This window comes from Falco biarmicus, chromosome 1, assembly GCF_023638135.1.
Source record: "Falco biarmicus isolate bFalBia1 chromosome 1, bFalBia1.pri, whole genome shotgun sequence".
Classification (NCBI taxonomy): domain Eukaryota; kingdom Metazoa; phylum Chordata; class Aves; order Falconiformes; family Falconidae; genus Falco; species Falco biarmicus.
Window position 1 is genome coordinate 48,115,995 of NC_079288.1, and position 20,460 is coordinate 48,136,454.

The 20,460-nt window shown below is 40.5% G+C and overlaps 1 protein-coding gene across 2 annotated transcripts in view; it reads right to left on the reverse strand.

The window, feature by feature from the left end:
* Window positions 1-15,204, reverse strand: part of GLRB (glycine receptor beta) — a 52,064-nt gene extending 36,860 nt beyond the window's left edge. For both annotated transcript variants that reach the window (XM_056326796.1, XM_056326795.1), the window contains exons 1-3: window positions 15,091-15,204; window positions 13,554-13,707; window positions 1,652-1,758 (exon numbers count right to left, since the gene is read on the reverse strand). In XM_056326796.1, the coding sequence (XP_056182771.1) occupies window positions 1,652-1,758; window positions 13,554-13,675 (229 nt within the window). In that variant the 5' untranslated portion in view covers window positions 13,676-13,707; window positions 15,091-15,204. The remainder of the gene's footprint in view (window positions 1-1,651; window positions 1,759-13,553; window positions 13,708-15,090) is intronic.
* Window positions 15,205-20,460: the final 5,256 nt, after the last annotated feature.

A 20,460-nucleotide genomic window follows, 5' to 3' on the forward strand; every position in this document is an offset into this window, starting at 1 on the left:
AAATACAGTACAAAGTAATATATGCCTCATCTAACAGTTTGCTTCTCTGCATGAAATATTTTGGTGTACAGTTAATACATAAATTCAAACTTGTTCTCTTGAATCATGAGAAAATGACTAAGACGAAATTTCGCTTTTTCCAGTTAAACCAGTTTGTGGTGGGTTTTTTAAAATCAGACTAGCTAAGTGTGACACTTTTGGTTATGCAATACACATACTACCTTATTTAATGCCCGACGTGTGACAGAGCACCCATGACATCACTAGTAGTCAGGAGCATGCTTTCTCTTCCAGATTTAAATAGGAAGTACCATCCAAGAAACTCACTGATGTGTGAGGAATGTTTTAACGTGGGCAAACCACTTGTCAGAAAATGTTTTTTTTTCTTCCACCTCCTTGTAAGTTAACATTACATGTCCTCCCTTTTCCTTCCATCTTAATTCTTACCAGACTGCCAGCAGGGTTATCAAAAATATAAAGAAATCTGCAACATGCTTTGTGATTTCAAGCTGATCATGCTGAAGAACAGGTAAAGCAGGGGCTGGACATTTATTCTTTGTGACAAGGTTCAGTGCTGAAAACATAAATATGATTCTACAGAGAATATGAAAGAAGTGGGACACTTGCTGAAACTGAGATTAATACATTTACAAAACTTAAACAGAACATCTGAAAATGGTCTCTTCAAAAGCACAATAAAGTTTATAGATTTCCAAATTTCTCATACTATTGATATGCATGTTAAAATACAGAATCACAGAACTGTCCAGGTTGGAAGGGACCTTCAAAGGTCATCTAGTCCAACTCCGCTACAATAAGCGGGGACATCTTCAACAAGGTATCTTTTAATGTACACATAATTACATGTAAGTTTTAAAATGAAAGACTTTATTTACATCAGTTATGTCTGTTATATAATGAAATTGTCTATGTCTTTTTCCAGCAGGGAAATAATTTAATTCCTGGAAGGTGTAACTTACAGCTGTATGAGTTGTTAGAGGTTTTGCAGAGAATATTTATTCCAACCTTTTCTGCACATGTAAGGAAATCATGTTTGCCTACATGGAAGATTCCTACATCATCTGATACAAGGGAGATATTTAAAGGCAGAGAACGCATTTGAAATCCCAAAGTATATAAGCTGTATTACTAACGTATCTTTAAGGGATTTTAATAGCTGTATGGTTTCTAAGCAGTGATACTGCTGATCCCAATTTTTATAAAGTCACCTTAAAGGATGTCTGCAGAGAATTTTGATGTTTTAGAATACTGTGAAGCAGAGATACTACTAAAGTCTAACGAGAATGTAGGGATAAAAAGACATTTAAAATTTTTATTCTAAAAGTTCTATTCTACTTTTAAAAAGCTTTTATAAAATAATAGTAATAATAATAAAGCATCACATATTGTTATGATGATGAACTCCTAACATGTTACCTTGCAGCTCAAAAGGGTAAATGCTTTCTGCAGTTTCAGGCTATCTAGGAAATTTTCCATTAAAAAAAAAAAACAAAACAAACAAAAAACCAAAAAAAACCCAAAACCTAAAATTTAGGTTGTGAATATTATCTTTACATAAATTTTCTGTGTGTGCAAACAACAACAGTTAAATTCCAAAGATTGAAAAAAAAGGCTGGGATATCTGACAAACCTTTGAAATTAGGCCTTATCCTGGGATCGTAACTGAGCAACAGCCGATTCAAGATATTGCTGGTAGAGTTTGCAGGTACTCTTGCAAGGTCTTCAGCTGATTGCTGGCTGTAAGAAAAAAAGTGCATTAGTTACTATTAAGATAGAAACAACTGTGTACTTAAACTTGTCATTTTAAAGACATGCCAGACATGCCATTTCATGAGCAAAATATCTTCGGTATTTTCAGGTTCCACACTATACAGTCTTCCTTTCCTTGTGATGTTGCAGTGTTTTCCAAGAAACTATAACAAATGCGAATGGTCTCCTAAAGCTTATCTGTAAATCTGGAAATAAACAGCAATTCACTAATTGTTCCCTTCCCTCCTAACAAAATATCCAGAGGGAGATGATTTCTTCAGCAGCAGAAGGCAGCCACCCGAACTATTTTGAGTGACTGTCAGCTTAGGAACATAAATAAACTGACGGGCACTTTGTAGGTGCCAATCCATGCCGAGGTTTTTGGCAGCCTCCTCTCCGCCAATGCCAGCACCAGCTATTCCACCCAGCGCCGGAGCCACTGCATAATCTCACGGTCAAGTGCTAATTACAGCTTTATTACAGAAAGCCAGGCCTTGGACTCTCCTTTGCTTTTGCAGGGGGAATTTAAATACCTCCATTTGCCCTGCTGTTACTGTGCTGAGGGTTAAACTAAAATAATCGCTAAAACTAAAAAGAGCCTGTGACAGGTAAGCGTAGGTACAAGAGTAACGTGAAACTGAGTGTAATAAAAAGCAATAAGGGTGCATCAGTCCCCACCCTAGGTACTCCAAGCACCTAGCAGGCTGATAATGTCACGTAAATAAATTTGTATGTTGCTTGTAGAACCTGTTCAGTAATGTTTTCCAGTCTTGTAAACACTTTTCCACCCATTTTATAGTGACTACTCTGCTGACTTTGTCATTATAATTTAGTAACCAAGATGCCATGGAGAAATAAGACAAACACCCTACAGAGGCATAAGTTATATGCATCAACACTACTACCTCTAGCAAACAAATGTATGAACATATTTTTTAAAATGATCCAGCTCATTTCCTGTATGTTTTCCATAATCAGTATCAGCTGCTGTTGCCTCCTTTACCTTGTTTAATTTCTTTTTTTCATTATTCTTTCCCGTATCAAAGTCAGCTTGACAGACCTATGAGTTATTCTTTATAACATCTTGGTTCACTGCTAGTTTTCTTTTCAGTTTTCAGTTTCCTTCATGTCCTCTGGGACTCTCCCAAAGGCTTTTGGCCAGTTTAAAAAAAAAACAAAGTTGCATGAATGTACCAGACCTCCTGATTTTAATTCCTGTTCAGCATCTTCCTTACTGACTGCTGGGAAAATAATTAATTAATAAATAACTGCCACCATTGCATGATATCACTGTAAAATGTCACTGCATGGTATCACTGAAAAATGGGTATGAGACCAGATCCTAGCCCTTGCACAGCTTTTATGAATAACCCCACCTTTAACATCAACTGTTTTAACTCAAACCATGAAGGAAAAAACAGGAGCAAATGAGCAAGATCTGCTGACTTGGTAGCACTTACTAGGCCTTCACAAGGAGATTTAATCTCCTCATTTAACAGCTAAAATATTTATAAGTAAAACTATGAATTAAATATTTATTTAATAATCCCTATTATTAAAACCACGTAACCATTTATAATAATGTAACTGTATTTTATTCTATCATAGTCTCTTTGATACTCTGTGAGCATTTTATCCTTCAGAAAAAAATAAATCATATTTCTGTCTTCCCTATTGTATTCCAGGTATTTCTGAAACCTAAAGCTGCATATCTGTTTACTTATTTGCTTGATGTTATACATGCTGGACAAAAGCATGCCTGAACTCAGCTACAACAGTAAATAACATCTCAACCCTCCCTGAAATTTCAGACTACTTACTACTCATCAGCAGCACTAGTGTGAATTCTGAAGGCTACCAAAAGATGTAGCTACCAAAATGTTTGTATGCAGGAGCATAGCTTAAACCACAGCACACAAGATGAGAAGAAAATGTGGAGCAACATTAAGCGGCTGCAGTACGTAATTCCTCACCCATCTCTTGCAAAGGCACTAAAACCTCTGCGACATTTAAGAACCACACAGGCAAACAACTTGTTCTATCACAACTCATCCAGAGGTAAATGGTCTCCTAATAAAACAAGGATTTTTTTTACTTTTAGTAAGATATGTTAACTTCCACTAGCATGTCCTTCTTCTGTCTACCATAAACCTCTGCCAATTTAATATTAGAGTGATTAAATAGCAATAAGTGTTCTAACCCCTTCAAATAATTGATAAATTCACCTCCAAAAAATTATCCCTGGGTTGTGTTTATAGCTTTTTATATTTGACTTTGATCTGTATCATCATGCTAAAGAACTAATTTATTTCCTGAACTGGTCAGGCAGTTGGACTAGATGATCACCGTAGGTCCCTTCCAACTGAAATGTTCTGTTCAATTCTGTTCTTTTTCTGTAGTTTTGAGCTCTGTGTTCAGTTTTCAGTGATGACCTTTACCAATGAACAGGTTGCTACAGAAGTATCAAAACCACTTTTGTATGCTTTTTTTTTTTTTCAGTTACCATGACATGGACAATTGGAAAACAAAGTAAAACTTTAAGATTATTTTCCATCTCATAGCAGAAACGAGACAGAAAAGAATGTTCATTTACTATTACAAAGGCAGGCAAATACTCTGTACACTGTATTATAGCTGATACAAAAAGGTTCATGGCATTGCTTCCTTGCAAGTTGCACATCTTAACATCTCAAACATCTACATCAGATGCCTACAGGTATAATATTTATAAAACAAGGGTCTCCTTAACACACACCGTAGGATTTCTTTCTAAACCATACAAGCCCAGTATTAATGAAATAGCAAAACAAAGCCAAACAACTAATGCACAAGATTAAATCCTACTTTTTTTAATTTCTGCTATGGATTATACAAAGAAGTTCATTAAATAGTGATGATGGTAATCTGAACCACACAGGATAACATGAACACATAAATTAAATACAGATGCTTGTAAAATGCCATGAGGAAAAGAGGAAAGAGTCTGAAAAATTAAATGAGTAAGCATCAAAAGAAAGCCAAATACAGTTGACAGGTTTATTTGTCTCTTCAAGTAAGAGGAAAAAGGCGGTAGTTTTGTGAGATCTGAGTTGCACTGCAGAAGTATGTTAATACAAATATCTGTTCAGGCTGTTTGTTCAAAGGTCATCCATGAATTAGGCAAAGGAGATTTACTGCACTGGGCAGATGGTGATGGGAAGAACGGGTGGCAGCACTGCTTTCTGGTAAAGAACAACACAATCACATCTTCTGCAAGTTGTTGGATAGTGTTTTGAACTTACACAAGTGTAATGTGCACACGTTTATCCTCATTTATATAAGAACTAAGTGAAATGCAACAGCTGTTGTTTTGAGTTTGGAGAAGATATACAGAGAGTCAGTAACTGCTGTTTTTTAAAGGTGACTTTGAATTTCAAAGAATTTGAAAGTGGTTAAAATAGCTACTGGAAAAAAAAGCTCTGCTGAGTATCAGTTATATATTATTCACTGTGATCTTTTACAGCATGCTGACATTGAACTGCCATCACTGAATAGCATTCATGTGACATCATTACAAGGACTGGATTGTCTTCAGAGACCCTTGCTGATCAAAAGGCCTAAATTTCAACTGCAAATCAATAAATCATATCTGTAGCTTTTGCTGAGTTAAGAGGTTACGCCACTTTCAGAGTGATGAACAGAATGACTTAATGAGTTAGGTGCTTGGAGAAAGAGTTTGGGACTATTTGTGCCACTAAGATATTTACCTAAAACCACTACCACTGTGCTCAATTGGCCATTCTGGAATGAATTAATGGTAGGGAAATGTATAGACTACATAAAAGAAAAAGCATTTGAGCTCAGGTCTCCTTTCCTGACAAGAACAGTACGTGGATTTGCTGCAGGCTGTCTGATTCCCACATAACAACACTCACACCAAGTGAGAAGTTACTTACCACTTTTTCTTATTCAACCTACAACTTTCACACTCATGAAAAGCTGACAACTAGCCTAAAATGCCCCTTAGATCTCCACCAGTTGCAGAAAGCCTTGTAATTTTAATACATTAATTTCAGCTTGCATCAAATGTACGCAGAACTGCTGGAAAGCATTAGGAAGTGGAAACGCAGTAGAAGCCTTCACAGTAATCAACAAGTTCTACACAAGATACGGTAAATAAAAAAGGGTAAGGCAACAGAAGCCTTACAGTTGCTATAAAGGGAATTTAAAAGCAAGTAACAGTAAAGCTAGAAATTGCCTTATCCAGAATTTTGCCTAAATGACAATTTTGGAAAAAAGAAAACCAAACTCAAAAACCACAACATAAAAACCCCAAACCCAAAGTATGATTTCTCTTTTTCTGCAAAAAAACCCAAACAGTATTCTCAGAAGTGTTCTCACTTCTGCAAAGTGTCCTTAAAAGCCCAAAAGAAAACAAAGTACAGTTAGTCTTTTCGCATAACATCTCTGTGTGATATGACTGGCCTCTCTCTCGTCTTTGGGAGGCTACTTCTGGTATCACTGATGAATAAAAGAATTACTTTAAATACCGTATTTCACAGGATATGCAGTAATCTCAGCATATCAGCAGATATCTTCCTCTTCCAATGCAGCTCTACACATTTTATCTCTGCCTTTGAAAAAACGTGATTAAGATTTTCAACTGATGGCAATGGATATTTATTTTCATAATTCACTAATCAAAATCCAGAATTTTAGATAAGCAGGTATACATGGCAAAAGGAAGCATACATTACACTTGGTTTTAAAAGTATATAGCTTCATACTGTTCATGTTAAGCAAAACTGTCAGAAGACATTATAGCTCTACAGGTTACCATGACGTGTAGTCTCTCAGAGCTCACTGAAGTTACAAGTCCTTATGACACACAGTGCTAAAGGCAGATGACTGGAGAACAAAATATAAACAATATTCTACACAAGTGGGAAGCAGAAACTTTGCTGTTGTATTAATTCACCTGCAGCCCTGATTACTAGTCTTAAGATCCCATTATGCTGAAGCATCTCTAATTTTAGAAGAGAACACATATGTACTTTTTACTTATGGCGTGACAATCAGGAAAAAAAAATACAAAGCACATCTCACGGACGTATTCGCAACCATCTTATAGTACACTGCAGCCCAGACAGTCAGGTAGCATGCTTGTTCTATTGCTGGCATTTGCTTAAGAGTGCACAGCTTGGGTAATCTATCATTAAGCTTTGCTTTGCATAGTTCTAAATTACTGTCTGACAGACACAGAATCATAGACTGGTTTGGAAGGGACCTTAAAGATAATGTAGTTCCAGTCCCCCTGCCACAAGCACCTTCCATTGGACTAGGTTGCTCCAAGCCCCATCCAGCTTGGCCTTTGAACACTTCCAGGGATGGGGCACCAACTTCTCCAGGCAACCTGTTCAGTGTCAGATAAAAGTATGTATTCTGATTCACACTGTTATCTCCAGCAAAATTCCCTATATAATGCTGAAAAAACAGATTTTAGTACAGTTTATCTACTTTATGTGATGGAAACTGACATTTTAGTCATATAACATGGCAGTGCGTATCTGAGAATGGTAAAACTAAGTTCTGGGAAACAGAGTATGTGTTACCCCACCATGTATTGTAAGTACAGTTTCCCTGATATGAACTATCAGTGTTCTGATTTGCAGAAATTTGATTTTCTGAATATAACTACTCAAAGCATAAAACTGGGTTAATACAAAGCAATGAGATACGATATAACCCTTCTGAGTGATCTCTACAATCTCTAGGATGCTTAACAGCTACCTTTCCAAACCATACCAGGTAACGTCTCTATTACTAGGAAGAATAACTACAGTGCCTCCAATGCAAAGTGTATCACTCCAATTACATTAAAACTATGGAACTCTGAGTAACTGTTTATGTGTCTTCACAAATGCAGTTGACAGCTAAAGACTTAAAATTAGACACGTAACTTCAGTACCTAAATGTGGAAGTAACGCAGTGTGGTAAACAAAGAGAAAGAAAGGTTCCTTCATAGCAGAATTTGAAAGAGAAACCCAGACTGGGCACCCTGAATTGTGGGGTGGACACCTTAAGGAGTGTTTATGTGGTAATCTGAAGTGCATTGTTATTCCCTAAGTTTGAGAAAAGCCAGTTGATTCATCTGCCCACCACAGAGATGACAGCCCCCAAACCAATAGAACCTATTTAGGATGGTGCCTTCATCCAGCCTGACCAGTACTGCTCCCAGCAAGCCCACAACAATGCTTCAATTTCTTAAAATTAGCCTCTTTGCTCCTAGCTGAGGCATCTCTGCATCCTACTAGTGTCACCACCTAAGTGACCCTTGTGCTTAATGGGTATCCTGTTGTGTCCTGGTACCACACACAGACACAAAACATGATCAGCATTCACATGTTTAAGCAGAACTACAGACATTTTAAAAATAATTTATCCACATCACTTCCTTGTCCTAGTCTTTCTTCCACATGTGGTAAGCACTGTGACAGCACATGGATCTTGGTAAAATCTAACCACCTATACGGTGGTTTAAGTGGAGATATATTTTATACAATTTTTCTTTAAAGATCCATTCTGTGGATCTGAGAACCGAATTTAGACCTATGGTTTTCCTTGGGTTTAGGTTTAGGGGGGTGTCATTTAACCTGTAGTTCCAAGTTTTTTTCTCAGTCTGGAGGGTGTATACGTAATACAAAGTCTTGAACCTTTGCGCACACTTGTAGTGTCTCATAACTACAGTGTTCAGAATGGAGTAAATGTGGCTCACAAAGGAAGAATTACTGAACAAGAACCAGCCTGCCACAATTAATTACTGTCTTACAAGAGAAGTTAGGTTTTGCTTATATAGCTTTACCTCTTACTCCCTAGCACGTATCACTCTGAAAACAAATTCCCAAACCTTCTGGAATGTGGCCCTATCTGTCCAGGATCACAGCCTTCCATGAGAATTACATGCTACAGAATAATTAAACCATTGACCAACTGCTGTTACTATGGGGCAAAAGAATTTTTATAGGAAGCAGACCTGGGCTTTGCAATGTACTTATCTTCAGAATGACTGTGAGATGTAACTTGCCTCCACAGCCAAATTCAGGCTTTTCTTTCAACTTCATTCCATCTTCTCCCACAAACTGTATCAACCCTCCCATCATACCTACAAATGAAAATGTTCACAGACTATCAACAGTGTCTTCTACAAGATGGGAATGAAGCCAGAGATGATTCCACTTTCCCGCCGTTTACATTTCAGGGACGATCACATACTACAGATGGGTGTACATGGCCTCTCTAAAATGCCTCAAACAGTTTAAAAAAGTCCTTGTTCAGAAGAAGGTGGAGAGCATGGAAGATCCAAGATACACTTTGAACTTCCACTTTAGTCTTTATGGGAAGATTGTGCCAGAAGCTGAAAGTTAACGAGGAGAAATTTCAGGACGGACTTTCACACAACTCTTAGGTTTAAAACACATCAAAGGCTTTTTTCTCTAGTTCCACTGTCTGTTGTTGTTATTTTTTAAAAGGCGGCATTTGTTGAACCTTGGCATCTGTGACCTTCCTAAGCTTCTGCCCTGGCAGATGGCACAAGTCATGTTTTATGGAGGGCTTAGAGGGCCATTTCACCGTTTCTGAAGTAGCTGATACGTTGTATTGAACACAAGCCAAAATATGATCCGTGCTCCTGCTTCGTGAGTAAAGAAGTCTCTATAGATAGCACACAGTATTTAGTTAATCATCCACAGGGATATAAATCTTCACATGGACAAATGCATAACCATGAGGAGCACTGTCCTGACATCCAGACAAAAGAACGTGACTGAGGTTACGCTCTTAGCACTGCTGGAGCATCAGGGACGCTGTGGGATCCTTCCGAACAGCGTGCAAGCCAACAGCTGAGTCACACTAAAACTATAATTAACAGGGATAACTGTGATTACGAGCGCAGTTGTAACTGATTTTCTTATCTGCTCTTTGACACTCTCACATCTCTATGCCTCCTATAACATTGCCACCAACAAACTTCGCTTTCCTTATGATGTCATTTGTCCACAGATCCTGCACGTAGCTTTGAGTAGAGGCCTCCTGGGTGACTAAGGATTGGGGGGTAACAGCAGCAGCTCAAATATCATAAAATAACTGAAGTATTTATTATGACATAATAAAAGGGAAAAAAAATATTTCAGCAGTGCTCTTAGAAAAAAAAGTCACAGCTGCGCAGTACGTTTACCAAACTCAGGTATTAGGAGAAATTTTGAAGAAGTTAATAGGAATTAAGTAACAGAGGTAATACAGCTGATGGGTAGTCTTTGATCAAGAAACAGATCTAGCGACTAAATCCATCTGTAGCTATATCAAAATCATCTGTATTCAGTATAGTGAATTTCAAAATAACCTTTGTAAACAGAAGACTGTAATACACAAATTTCTTTTTTTTTTTTCTTGAAGAGGTGGACCTGTTTCTTTTGGGGTTTTCTGGTTTTTGTTTGTTTGGTTTGGTTTTTTTTAATATATTTTCTATGGAGATGAAAGGCAAGAGTTTTGTTCCACTAAAGCTTTTATTTTACTGCACTATGCATCTGTGGAAGCCAGTTTCTCAGATTTATGCTGCAGAACTCCCTATTATAGGATTTTAGGCCTAATATATCAATTTCTTTGTTAATCAACAATCAGGAATCAGACACAAGTATAATTACTCTGTCTCATTTGGAAAGCCTGAGGTAAAAAGAAAACTGATCTAAATGTAAGGTGTGAAATCTTACAGCTGTTCTGATCAAGCATTAAATCAAAATAAGAACCAAGTGATTAAGCATCAGCTTCACAAAACCCATCGACAGAAAAGCTGGGAGAAACAGTTTCAGAAACAAATGAAGACAGTCAATCAAGCCACTATCACACAATGCATGGAGAAGTAGAGCAAACCCTCTTGTGATTATTCGTAATGCTGTAAGATATAAAATAGAATTTTCTTAATTGAAGGAAGGAAATATCTGTTTATGAGACAATAATGAACTTTTAATGGGGTTTCTAATCAGCTTGTTTTCAGCTTATTCTAATAGTAGCTAATTTCATGCCAGAGGGATGCATTTGGCAAAAGGCTTGTGTTGTGGAGAGCCATAAAAGGAAAAGTTCAAGTATGCTCAGTTTTCATACAAACAAATGGATGGTTATAAGACTGGCCTGGGACTTCAGCATGCATTTCTTGACATCAAACCAAGAAACTCAGGCAGTAACATCACATTCAGTATAAATCTTTGCTGGAAAATAATTTGCATACATCTGAATTTCATTATAAAGTTTGTAAAGAGAAGACTGTTCCTTATATAATTACTAGCGGGGTTTTTTGTTCTCTTGAGGAGGTAAAATTTAGCTTTTCACATGTTATAAGGAAACAAAAGGCAATAATTTGTTACAATTAAGCTTTAAATTCTATTGCACCAATAACCTATGCAAATTAAAGACAGATTAAGATTTTAACTTATAAATACATGCTTTCATTAGGAATTTGTACCATTCAATTTTAAAAACTATGCACAATCCTACGTATTTTCTTTAAAAAAAGATACAGTGCATTCTTCTAAAAGATTTCCTTCGTACTTTACTAGCAATTTTTTATTCAAACACTTCCTTTGGTACTATTTTTGGTCAACCCTTACAGTGTCACTTAATTCCCACTCCACCGCTTTGTGGTCTGGTTTATTTCTGAGGAAAGATTCCTTATTTTCTTTTCACAGGAAAAAAATTATTAAGAGCAGGCAGCCTTTTTTATAATGCAGAGTGCCACCAAGTCAAAAAGTTTTGTGAAAGATTATTCAAAAAGTGATGATGATTGAAAGTTTGCCATCAGTAGCCCGAGTTAAGAGGACATTAGATAATTTCTCTGCAAGGCAGGACTGACTTTCATTGCTCATTCACATGAGAGGTCTTCTAGATGCCAACCACAGAAAACCAGCAGTCCTGCAACCCCGCTGCTACAAGTGGCTGTCTCTCAAGCTGTGAACTTCAGCCAAGTAAGAAATAGACAACTTGTTCATTATTCAGAAAATCCAACAGGGTTTATTGCTACTGCAATTAATTCTAGCTAGCAACACTGTACACATGATACATCAGACAAATACTGGATTCCACTAGCAAATCTGTGGAAAGCTTCAACTGGCTGGAATGCATAAATATCACTTTGAAAATTATATCATTTATTCAATGCTTTTCAAGTATGTTGGTGACAAATGAGTTCATATTTAATGGTTGTAATGTCAACTGGTATCATAAAGAACAGGGTACCAAGAAATACTGTGCTTAAGAGAAAAACAAACAAAAAACCAAATCCACCCACTTATCTAGATAAAATGACATCAGTGTTTTGAATTTTAATTAAGGCCAAGTCAAGAACTGCTGGCTGCTTTGACAAGACCAAGGAAGATCAAGATTCAGTTCCCAGCTGTGTAACCCACTTTCTGGGGACTTTCATCCTGATGCCTGTCCTGGCAATCACAACATTTCTCTCCTGGCTAAAAATCCTCATGTTTTTTTAGCTCAGACCAAAGGCTCCAGTCAGAGCTCAGCTTAACGATTCAAAGGGGAAAGAATGGGCAGGGGTCATTTCAGATGAGCCACGATCATATTTGAGACTTGTATCTTACTGTATTCAAATCCAAAGATACATAACTTTTTAGGTTTGACATTAAAAAAAAAAAAAAAAAAAAGGGAAGATTTACCATATGTAGAAACTCTAGAAACTTCGAGTTACAAATAAACATCACTGTCCATATTTGAAGAGTGGAAACTTGAAAAGGTATTATTCAAACATTGCTTCCATCTGGTTATTCTACTTTTTTATTTATTTATGTGGAAGAAGTCTATTAATGTTAAATAGTCAGTCTCACCTTCCAGTCTTCTTCTTTTATGGTCAAAGAAAAGATGTGTTTTAAATTTGTCTAAACAATTTTATCATCATTTCAGACATAGTGCTTTTCCACACTTATTGGCAACCCATTATATGCATTCAATCTTTTCCTCAGATGTTTACACCATAACACCAAGAAGATGAGCAAGACTGGCCAAGAAAATGCCAAAAAAGGCACTCACAAATAAAACTTCTGCATTGTCCTATGGATCACAACTTCAAACATGGTAGGCGTTAGAAAGAGGAAGTATTTTTAACATCAAATAATCATGGGTGTCCAGAATTTGTTCTCTATTCAGCTGAGCAATCGCAGATTTTAATTTCTGTATTGTTACAGACAGCTTATTATTCCATAAGGGCACGCTTTATAGCAACAATCAATCCACCTCCATAAAAGTTATAGCACTGTAATCATCGATGGAAGATGCTGAGGACCTTAGTTCTGTTCAACAGGCAATACGAATAGGCACAGGACAATCCTCCTCTTTAAGAACTAAGCTAACCAGAAACTGCACTTCAGCACGACTGCTTTGCATCCTCCTTGCTTTTCTCAGTATACCTGCAACACACCACCAAGCAGCACAGCACTGCAGGACCACATCACTCCTTCCACATAAAGAGCAAGACACTGGACTGGAATCCCCCCCAGAGAATGAAACTATTTACCATGGCTTAGATTTTTCCTTTCATTAAAGCAGCGGACCTGCTACAGAAGAAACAGTCATTGACAGAACTTAGCTATGATGCTGCTTAAACCCTCTTCCTCCATTTCTCACCCCAAATCCCATTCTTTCAGCAGAATGCATCACCTTCTACTTCAATTGCCACATAATTTCCACTGTTAAAAATATGGCAGGATTGCCATCATATAAAAGAATAAAAGAAACAAGGCACGTACGATGGACATAGATACTGCTTCTTTTTCCCCTTTCCTTTCTTTGAAGACTTCTCTTTGGAATAGACGTCTTCAACCCATAAGGAGAACGAGATGAAAAAGAAAACTGCTAGTAAGAACCTCATCTTGAGGATTAAGCTTCAGAGGAACCTCCAGTCTGTGGCAAAAGAAAAGAAAGAGGTTTATGTTAGTAGGGCTAGATACGGCTAATGGGAACACGTACCTACAAAACGTAAACAACTGTTTATTGTGCTGTTGTTTTGTTGTTGGTTTTTTTTAAAAGTTTGATCTTAACTGCCTTGGAAGAAATTCTGTTGAGGTGTGCCTCTGATATGGAAAAAACTTAGAGGTGATTTCCTGAAGAGTGAAGTAGCTTTGCAAAGTTAGGAAACTGAGACTGAGGAACAGATTTAAGTGCAATTTTGCTCCAGTGTGTTTAAGAAACAAACGTGACATCCTTCAAAGTCTGCCTAACTCAAAGTCCTCAGAAACCTGGAATGAGAATTAATCACCAAAACCATCATGTATTGGATGCACTAAACGTGGTTAAATGTGACCCCCCGTCCAGCTAGCAAGCCCTCTGTGGCCTCGAACAGAGAAAGCAGCATCCGTTCCCATGCTAGCTACGAGAAGGGGTTGCAGATTCAGTTTTATTGCGCAGAACTGAAACACAAATTACTGTTTCGCATGAAGTTTTCCAGCTGTGGAGCCCGCACGGGCAGGGCCTTGCCAAGATGACTAGACACAACCCGTTACACCGCCTGCGGTTCAGTGTTCTGCCCTCGCAGGGGGCCGAGGTGCACACCCCGCACCCCGGGGTTCCCCGTGCCTCGCCCACCCCCCCCGGTCATCCCCGCACCCCGCGGGCCAGGAGACACCTCGCAGGTGCCTCAGCACCAGCTGCCTTTCACACTACTGTTGAAATCGCTTTTAATTCCTCCCAAGGAGCAGCGGATGCCTCTCTCACCCTCCCTGCACCGTCGGGATGCTTCAGGCCCCCCGGGAACCGCAGCCCCCCCCGCCCGGTACCGCCGCCCCTACCCCGGCCCGGCCTCCCCGGCCCGTCCGAGGCCTCCCACCGGCCCCCGCAGCGAGCGGCCTCCGCGCTGCCGGCGCACCGGAGGGGCAGCGGACTGAGCGATCGGCGGGGCCCGGCATGGCCCGCTCCTCCCGCGGCGGCGGGACGGGCCCCGCGCTGCCCTCGGGGCAGCAGCCCGAGCCCCGCCGCCCGCCCGGCCCCGCCGCGGCCCGGCCCCGCCGCCGCTGGCCGAGGTGCTGACGGGGCCCGGCGGCTCCTCGCTCCGCTGCCGCCGCCCCTTCCCCCGCCGCCCCACCGCGGGCTCGGGCCCCGCACGCACGGGCGGCCCCGCCGACGCCACCGCCGCGGCCCGCACCGCCGGCGCCCGGCGCCTACCGCCAGCTCCGCCGCGCACCGCCCCCGCGACCAGGGCCGGCGGCGAGCGGGCACCCGGCGGCGGGGCACGCCGCGGCCCGGTGGGCGCGCCGGCGCGGCTGCCCCGGCGGCGGAGCGAGCCCCTACCTCCGACGGTGCCCTCCGCGCCCACGGAGCATGTGCGGTAGCCGCGGCGCGGCGCGACGCTCTCCCAGTGAGCATGTCCTGGCCGCCCGCCCACACACGGGCGCTGGGCGAGCGGCGGCGGGAGGGCGGGGGCGGGGGGGGGGGGGAGGGCAGCTCCGCCCCTGGGGGCGGGGCAACGGCAGGGGCGGGGGGCGCGTTCCCCGGCCTGTGGCGGAGCAGGGCGCGTTCCGCGGTGCCCAGCGTATCTGACAGAGCTGTGCGGGGCAAGCCAGTGTTAGCGGGGAGGGTGGGATGGGCAGGAGCAGGGTGAGCGCAAGGTGGGGTGCGATGCTGCGCGGGCTGTATGTACCTGTATATATCTATATGTACGTGTTTAGCCAGCAGTTAAACGGCAGGCCGTCCCTGAGAACAAACTAGGAGGTTTGTTTGGGGGATAGACATGCGTCCTTGTTGCAAAGGGTGTTGGCTTTCCAGTTGCTTTCCACTAGACTTTAGCTGCGTTATGAAGAGACCTAACGGAAGGGAAATTCCATACATACAATCCTTTCTGGAGTTTCTGGTATCTCAAGCTTATAGAAATACAGGTACTTGCTGGACTTCTTGCTTACAGCAGCTATTTGGCCCAAGTTTTGGAAATGGACAGACATCATTATAAAGCCGAGTAGTCGCAGGTTAGCAAATACCCACCCTCCCATTTTAGTTGACCACCCCCCACATGCCTCACACTCTTTTTAGTGACCAAGTCACTGAAAATCAAGACCATTTCGAAGTCTTCTTTATCTTCCAGCCTGTTTCCCATCACTCCTAGTACACGCTTCAGAGCTTCAGTCTGCAGCAGGATAGAAGAGCAGCACCACCGGGAGAATACCTTTTATTCTTCAGAATGGATCCAACGATTAAGTGTAATAGAGAATCTCTGCAGCATCCTGTAATCCTCATCATGCTTCTCTGTGGAGCTCCGTTGGGGTTTGGGCTATAATATGGCAGAAAAAAAAAAAAAAAAAAAAGAAGAAAGGCACCTCTTTGGTGGACGAGAAGTAAGTGGGCACAGGAGCTGGTGCGTATGCCACGGCAGGCAGCAAGCACTGTATAGATTCTGTAATACCCAAAGGTCAGGTACCCTCAGCTCTGCCTTCTGAGTGGTGTTCCTGTTGTAACTGCATCACAGACAAACTGAAAATAATTCCATACCCTTCAAAAATTGCTGCCATGTGGTATAAAAATACTGCCATATACATATATACGTGTGTGTGTGTGCACATACATGCATGTGGATGATGCAGAAATCTCCTGCCATGGGCCAGCTGAAGGCCACAGGTGTCTCAAGACACAGTTTTCCAGCTCAACCACAGGAACTTGCAAATTAAACAAAGTGAAATTGTTTCCTGAAACAGAAAGCAAAGCCCAGAGGCTTCCCATAACACTGTCTCTATGGGGAAAAAAAAAAAAAAAAAAAGAAAAAAAAGAAAAAGTAAGCTTATTTCTTTAAAACCCTTTTGAATTTTATCTCAGGAATGCAAACAAGGATGCTGTAGTTGTTCTAGGAGGACTGGCATAAATGTGTTTGAGACCAGCTACCCACTGGTTGCCCTTTTCCATTTTTCTGCATTTGTATTGTGACACTGGGGATAGAGTCATGAAAAATACGACGGTAATATGACTAAGACGTGAGGACAGAGATCTCCCCTGTTTGTGTCAAGAAAGCCTTAACACGGTAGAGCAGAACAAGCATCTCCAATAGGCCGTACAGCAGCAGCAGAGGAACAAGGACTGCTGGCAGCAGCAGCGGCAGCCCCTGCAGCCCCGGCAGGCCCCGCGCTCTGCGTGCTGCGTCCCGCAAAGCACCTGATTGACCCTTCAGGCTGTCTGCAAACCCGCTGGCATGTGCAGGTGCTTCCTGATGCAGCTACGCTTGTAAACGCCTAAGGACAGATGAATATTTGTGGTAACTCAACAGGACAATGCATAAAATATAAACGAATACCATCCACCCCTCAGGTTCAGGTTAAATAGGAGCAGCCAGTATCTTTCTATAGCGAATGAAAGTGAAATATACCTGACAAAGACAAGAAAAGGGAGCTGCTTCACTGAGATGTCTGTGCAATATCTCTAGGTGTCCTTGTCTTACACGCACAAATGATACCAACATTTACAAGAAAAATTTCAATTCCCCTTGATTTTTTTTAAATGCACTTAAATATGTCAGCTCTCAAGCAAGTGCTGGCAGTGCAAGGTCTGTGGATAAAGGCTTCTTCTCCCACCTCTCACCGTATAAAAGCTGGCCAAGGTCACAGGCAGCTGCTTTCTGACCTGGCAGGCCAGCAGGGAGAGGATGATCATGGTGCTCAGGCCACCCTGTCCCTTGGCACTGGCCAGAAGGAGCCAGAGCTGTCACACGTGCAGGAGGTCGAAGGGCAGCCCCCACTCCGTGCAGACACGCTGTTGCAGATGCCCAGGCGGGAGGGACTGGGGACAAAAGCCTTCTGTAAAAGCCTCATGAGTAATGGGACAGGTTCTGCTGATTTGTTTTGGTGCTGTATTTCAGAGGTCCTACTGAAGAGAAATAAGTAAATAAAATAGAAGTTTTACTAGTAAATGAATGTGTAAGGGAGACCCACCCTTCTTTCAGCATTCACTGTATTTCAGAGGACGGAGTGGACTTAGCTTTGCTTTGCTCACAACGGCTGCTGTGTCTGCTGTTGGGAATATCTAACCATCTCCATTTCTCTGCTGTAGGAATAATTGCCAGGAATTCCTGATCTTAGGCATTATCCTGATCACTAGAAAGTAGTTGTGTAAACCATACGCAAAATACAACCAGACCTTTCCTAGCGATCAGCCCAGGGACAGTAGTCCTTTCTTTAGTTTGCAGCAGTGGAACGTGGAAGTCTGAAGGTCCAGCAGTCCAGCTCTGCTGTTCAATCACACAAAAGATACTTCGTAGCTTTGTAAGGTAGAATTTCTTCGGGTTTTTTGCCCTTTTCAGTTTACTGTCTTAAGGTAATGAGCTTTGTGTAATAACACTCTGTATATGTGCATGTTTCAAACAGCTTGTTGGAAACTTTTTTCCAGCTGATTGATACCACATTAAAAAAAAAAAAAAAAAAAAAAAAAAAAAGAGCAGAGAGCTCAGAGTTCTCAGTTATTAAGTCCTGAGTGCTTTCTCAAGTCAGCTGGCTGGGAAGACATATTGAGCTAATGTTCCTACAGAAGGAAAACCAGTGAAAAAGAAAGCAGACTGTCATGAGTGATTATTAGACATCAGAAAATCCACCTGAGAGAAAGCAATTATAAATTTGTTAAACACAAATATATCTAATCCATAAAGTATCCGCTTTACTAGAGGAGGAATTATGACTCAATACCAGAGTTTTTAATGTCAAATAGCTGACAAAATTCTATTAAAGCCTTTAACAAGCTTTTTTCAGGAAAGTGAATATGTATTTTTAAGTTTCTGTTTACAGAAGAACCCATGCCTTAGCTCTCAGATTAATTCCGTTAAAAAGCCAGGCAGCCGCAAGACCCACATTGATTGGAAACCAGATTCCATTAGTTTCAATGCTCACCAAAATAGTTAATTTGTTAATAGTTAAATTGAGTTGATTTAATTCACACAAATAGAAAATATAATTGAAAAAAGGATTCTATGTTCTTCAACCTTTATTACAGAAGGTTTTTTATTTCAATCATCTCTCACATCGTGATGGCTTTGCTGATCATCCAGAACGTGTAGAGTTTTACAGGGCTTCTGAGCAAGGCTGATTTCTAAAGGATGCTGAAATCTCTTTGTCCTTCTTTCCTTTTCTACTGCTGTAAAGACTTATGTGTCCTCAGGTTATTGTAGGCAGTGGGGACAAAACAGGTATTTGGTGTAAAAGGCTTCTCCCTTCTGGTACCAAGGACCAGAACTGTGGAAGGTACCTGATTTCCTTCCTGCTGAAAAGACTGGTGATTTTCATTCCATTTTGAAATACAGAAACTTGAAGTAGCAAACCCAGCAGCGAAAAAAATAACAAATAGATGAACCATCAGATTAAGAAAATTACAGTCTGTCCTCTGTAATGTTCCAGTTCCCTCATCTCTCTCTCCTTTATGCATACTGAGTGTGACAGATGATTCTTACAGGGTCGATCCAAACGCTGGGAAATTCAAACTATTATGCCTTGGTGGAGGCTCTAAAATGGAGACTTTTGAGAAAGATGCATGCATAATGAAGTGTCTCATTTATTAAAATTAAATAAGAAAACGATTAGAAAAATATGCCCCTTCAAACAGTATTGCCGGTAAATATAATGAGCCTGGACTATATATTAGGCTTTATGCATCTGATAGATAAATGGCTTGTCAAAGCAGCAATGGAATATATTGATCGTAATAGACATAATCATAGTAATAATGCCTGCACTCAGAGGAAGCAGCTACATGTCTTATTGTTGTCATGGATGTACAGAAAATTTGGATCGTACAAGATGCCCCAAACACATATTCCTTGCAGGCTTATGCATTTTATTACTTGCATTTACTATGTGGCTATGCCTTTGCTGACAGATCTCCATGTGCAAAGCACTGTCAAGCTGCCTGTATGACTTCAAGAGTTTTTTCCCTGGCTGCCTTATTGCTAAAGTGAAAGTACTGTACCAATGACACCAAAGCTGAGAAAAAAAACATCAGAGTACATGTCCTGTAATCCTTGAAAGGACTGATAAATATGGAAAGCAGAGGTATCCTTATTAAAACACAGAAATCCATACGATTTATCGTACGAAAAGGCCAGAGAGGGAGGTATATGTGAATAGCAATTGAATCTACAGTTCTCTGATGTCATTGCCAAAGAGATTAAAGTTTAATCCCAGGTCACCTAAACCAGTAAGATTTGCATTGCTGATATCAGTGGGTGAAAAACTCCTAGAGAGGTTTCAACTTTAAAAAACAGTCTACAACGTGATTAAATTCATAGTTCCTGTGGCTATGCAAATAAGCCTAGAACCTAGTATTAATAATATTGCTATGTGAAGTTCTGCATGTTCCTGAAAGACAGGTTGAGCAGCCTGAGAAATGTATTAACTGTCAAAAAAAGTGTTGTCTCATCTGAAACACCTCTCCTTATATTGGAGGATTTTACTGGTGACATTGAAGTAACTTTAAACTTTTGTGGCACCTTATAACACCCACAGTCGGTGTAGTACCTTAAAAATGGTTTACACACAACGTTATATTAGCATTAGAAGACTAATGAAACCTCTCTTTAAAATGATTCAGGCTCATTTTCTACCTCTAAGATAATATTTTGGAAAGCTCATAAAGACTGTCACACCATTTTTGAAGAAAAAAATTAATAATTAAACCAATTGATGCCTATTAGTATGCATC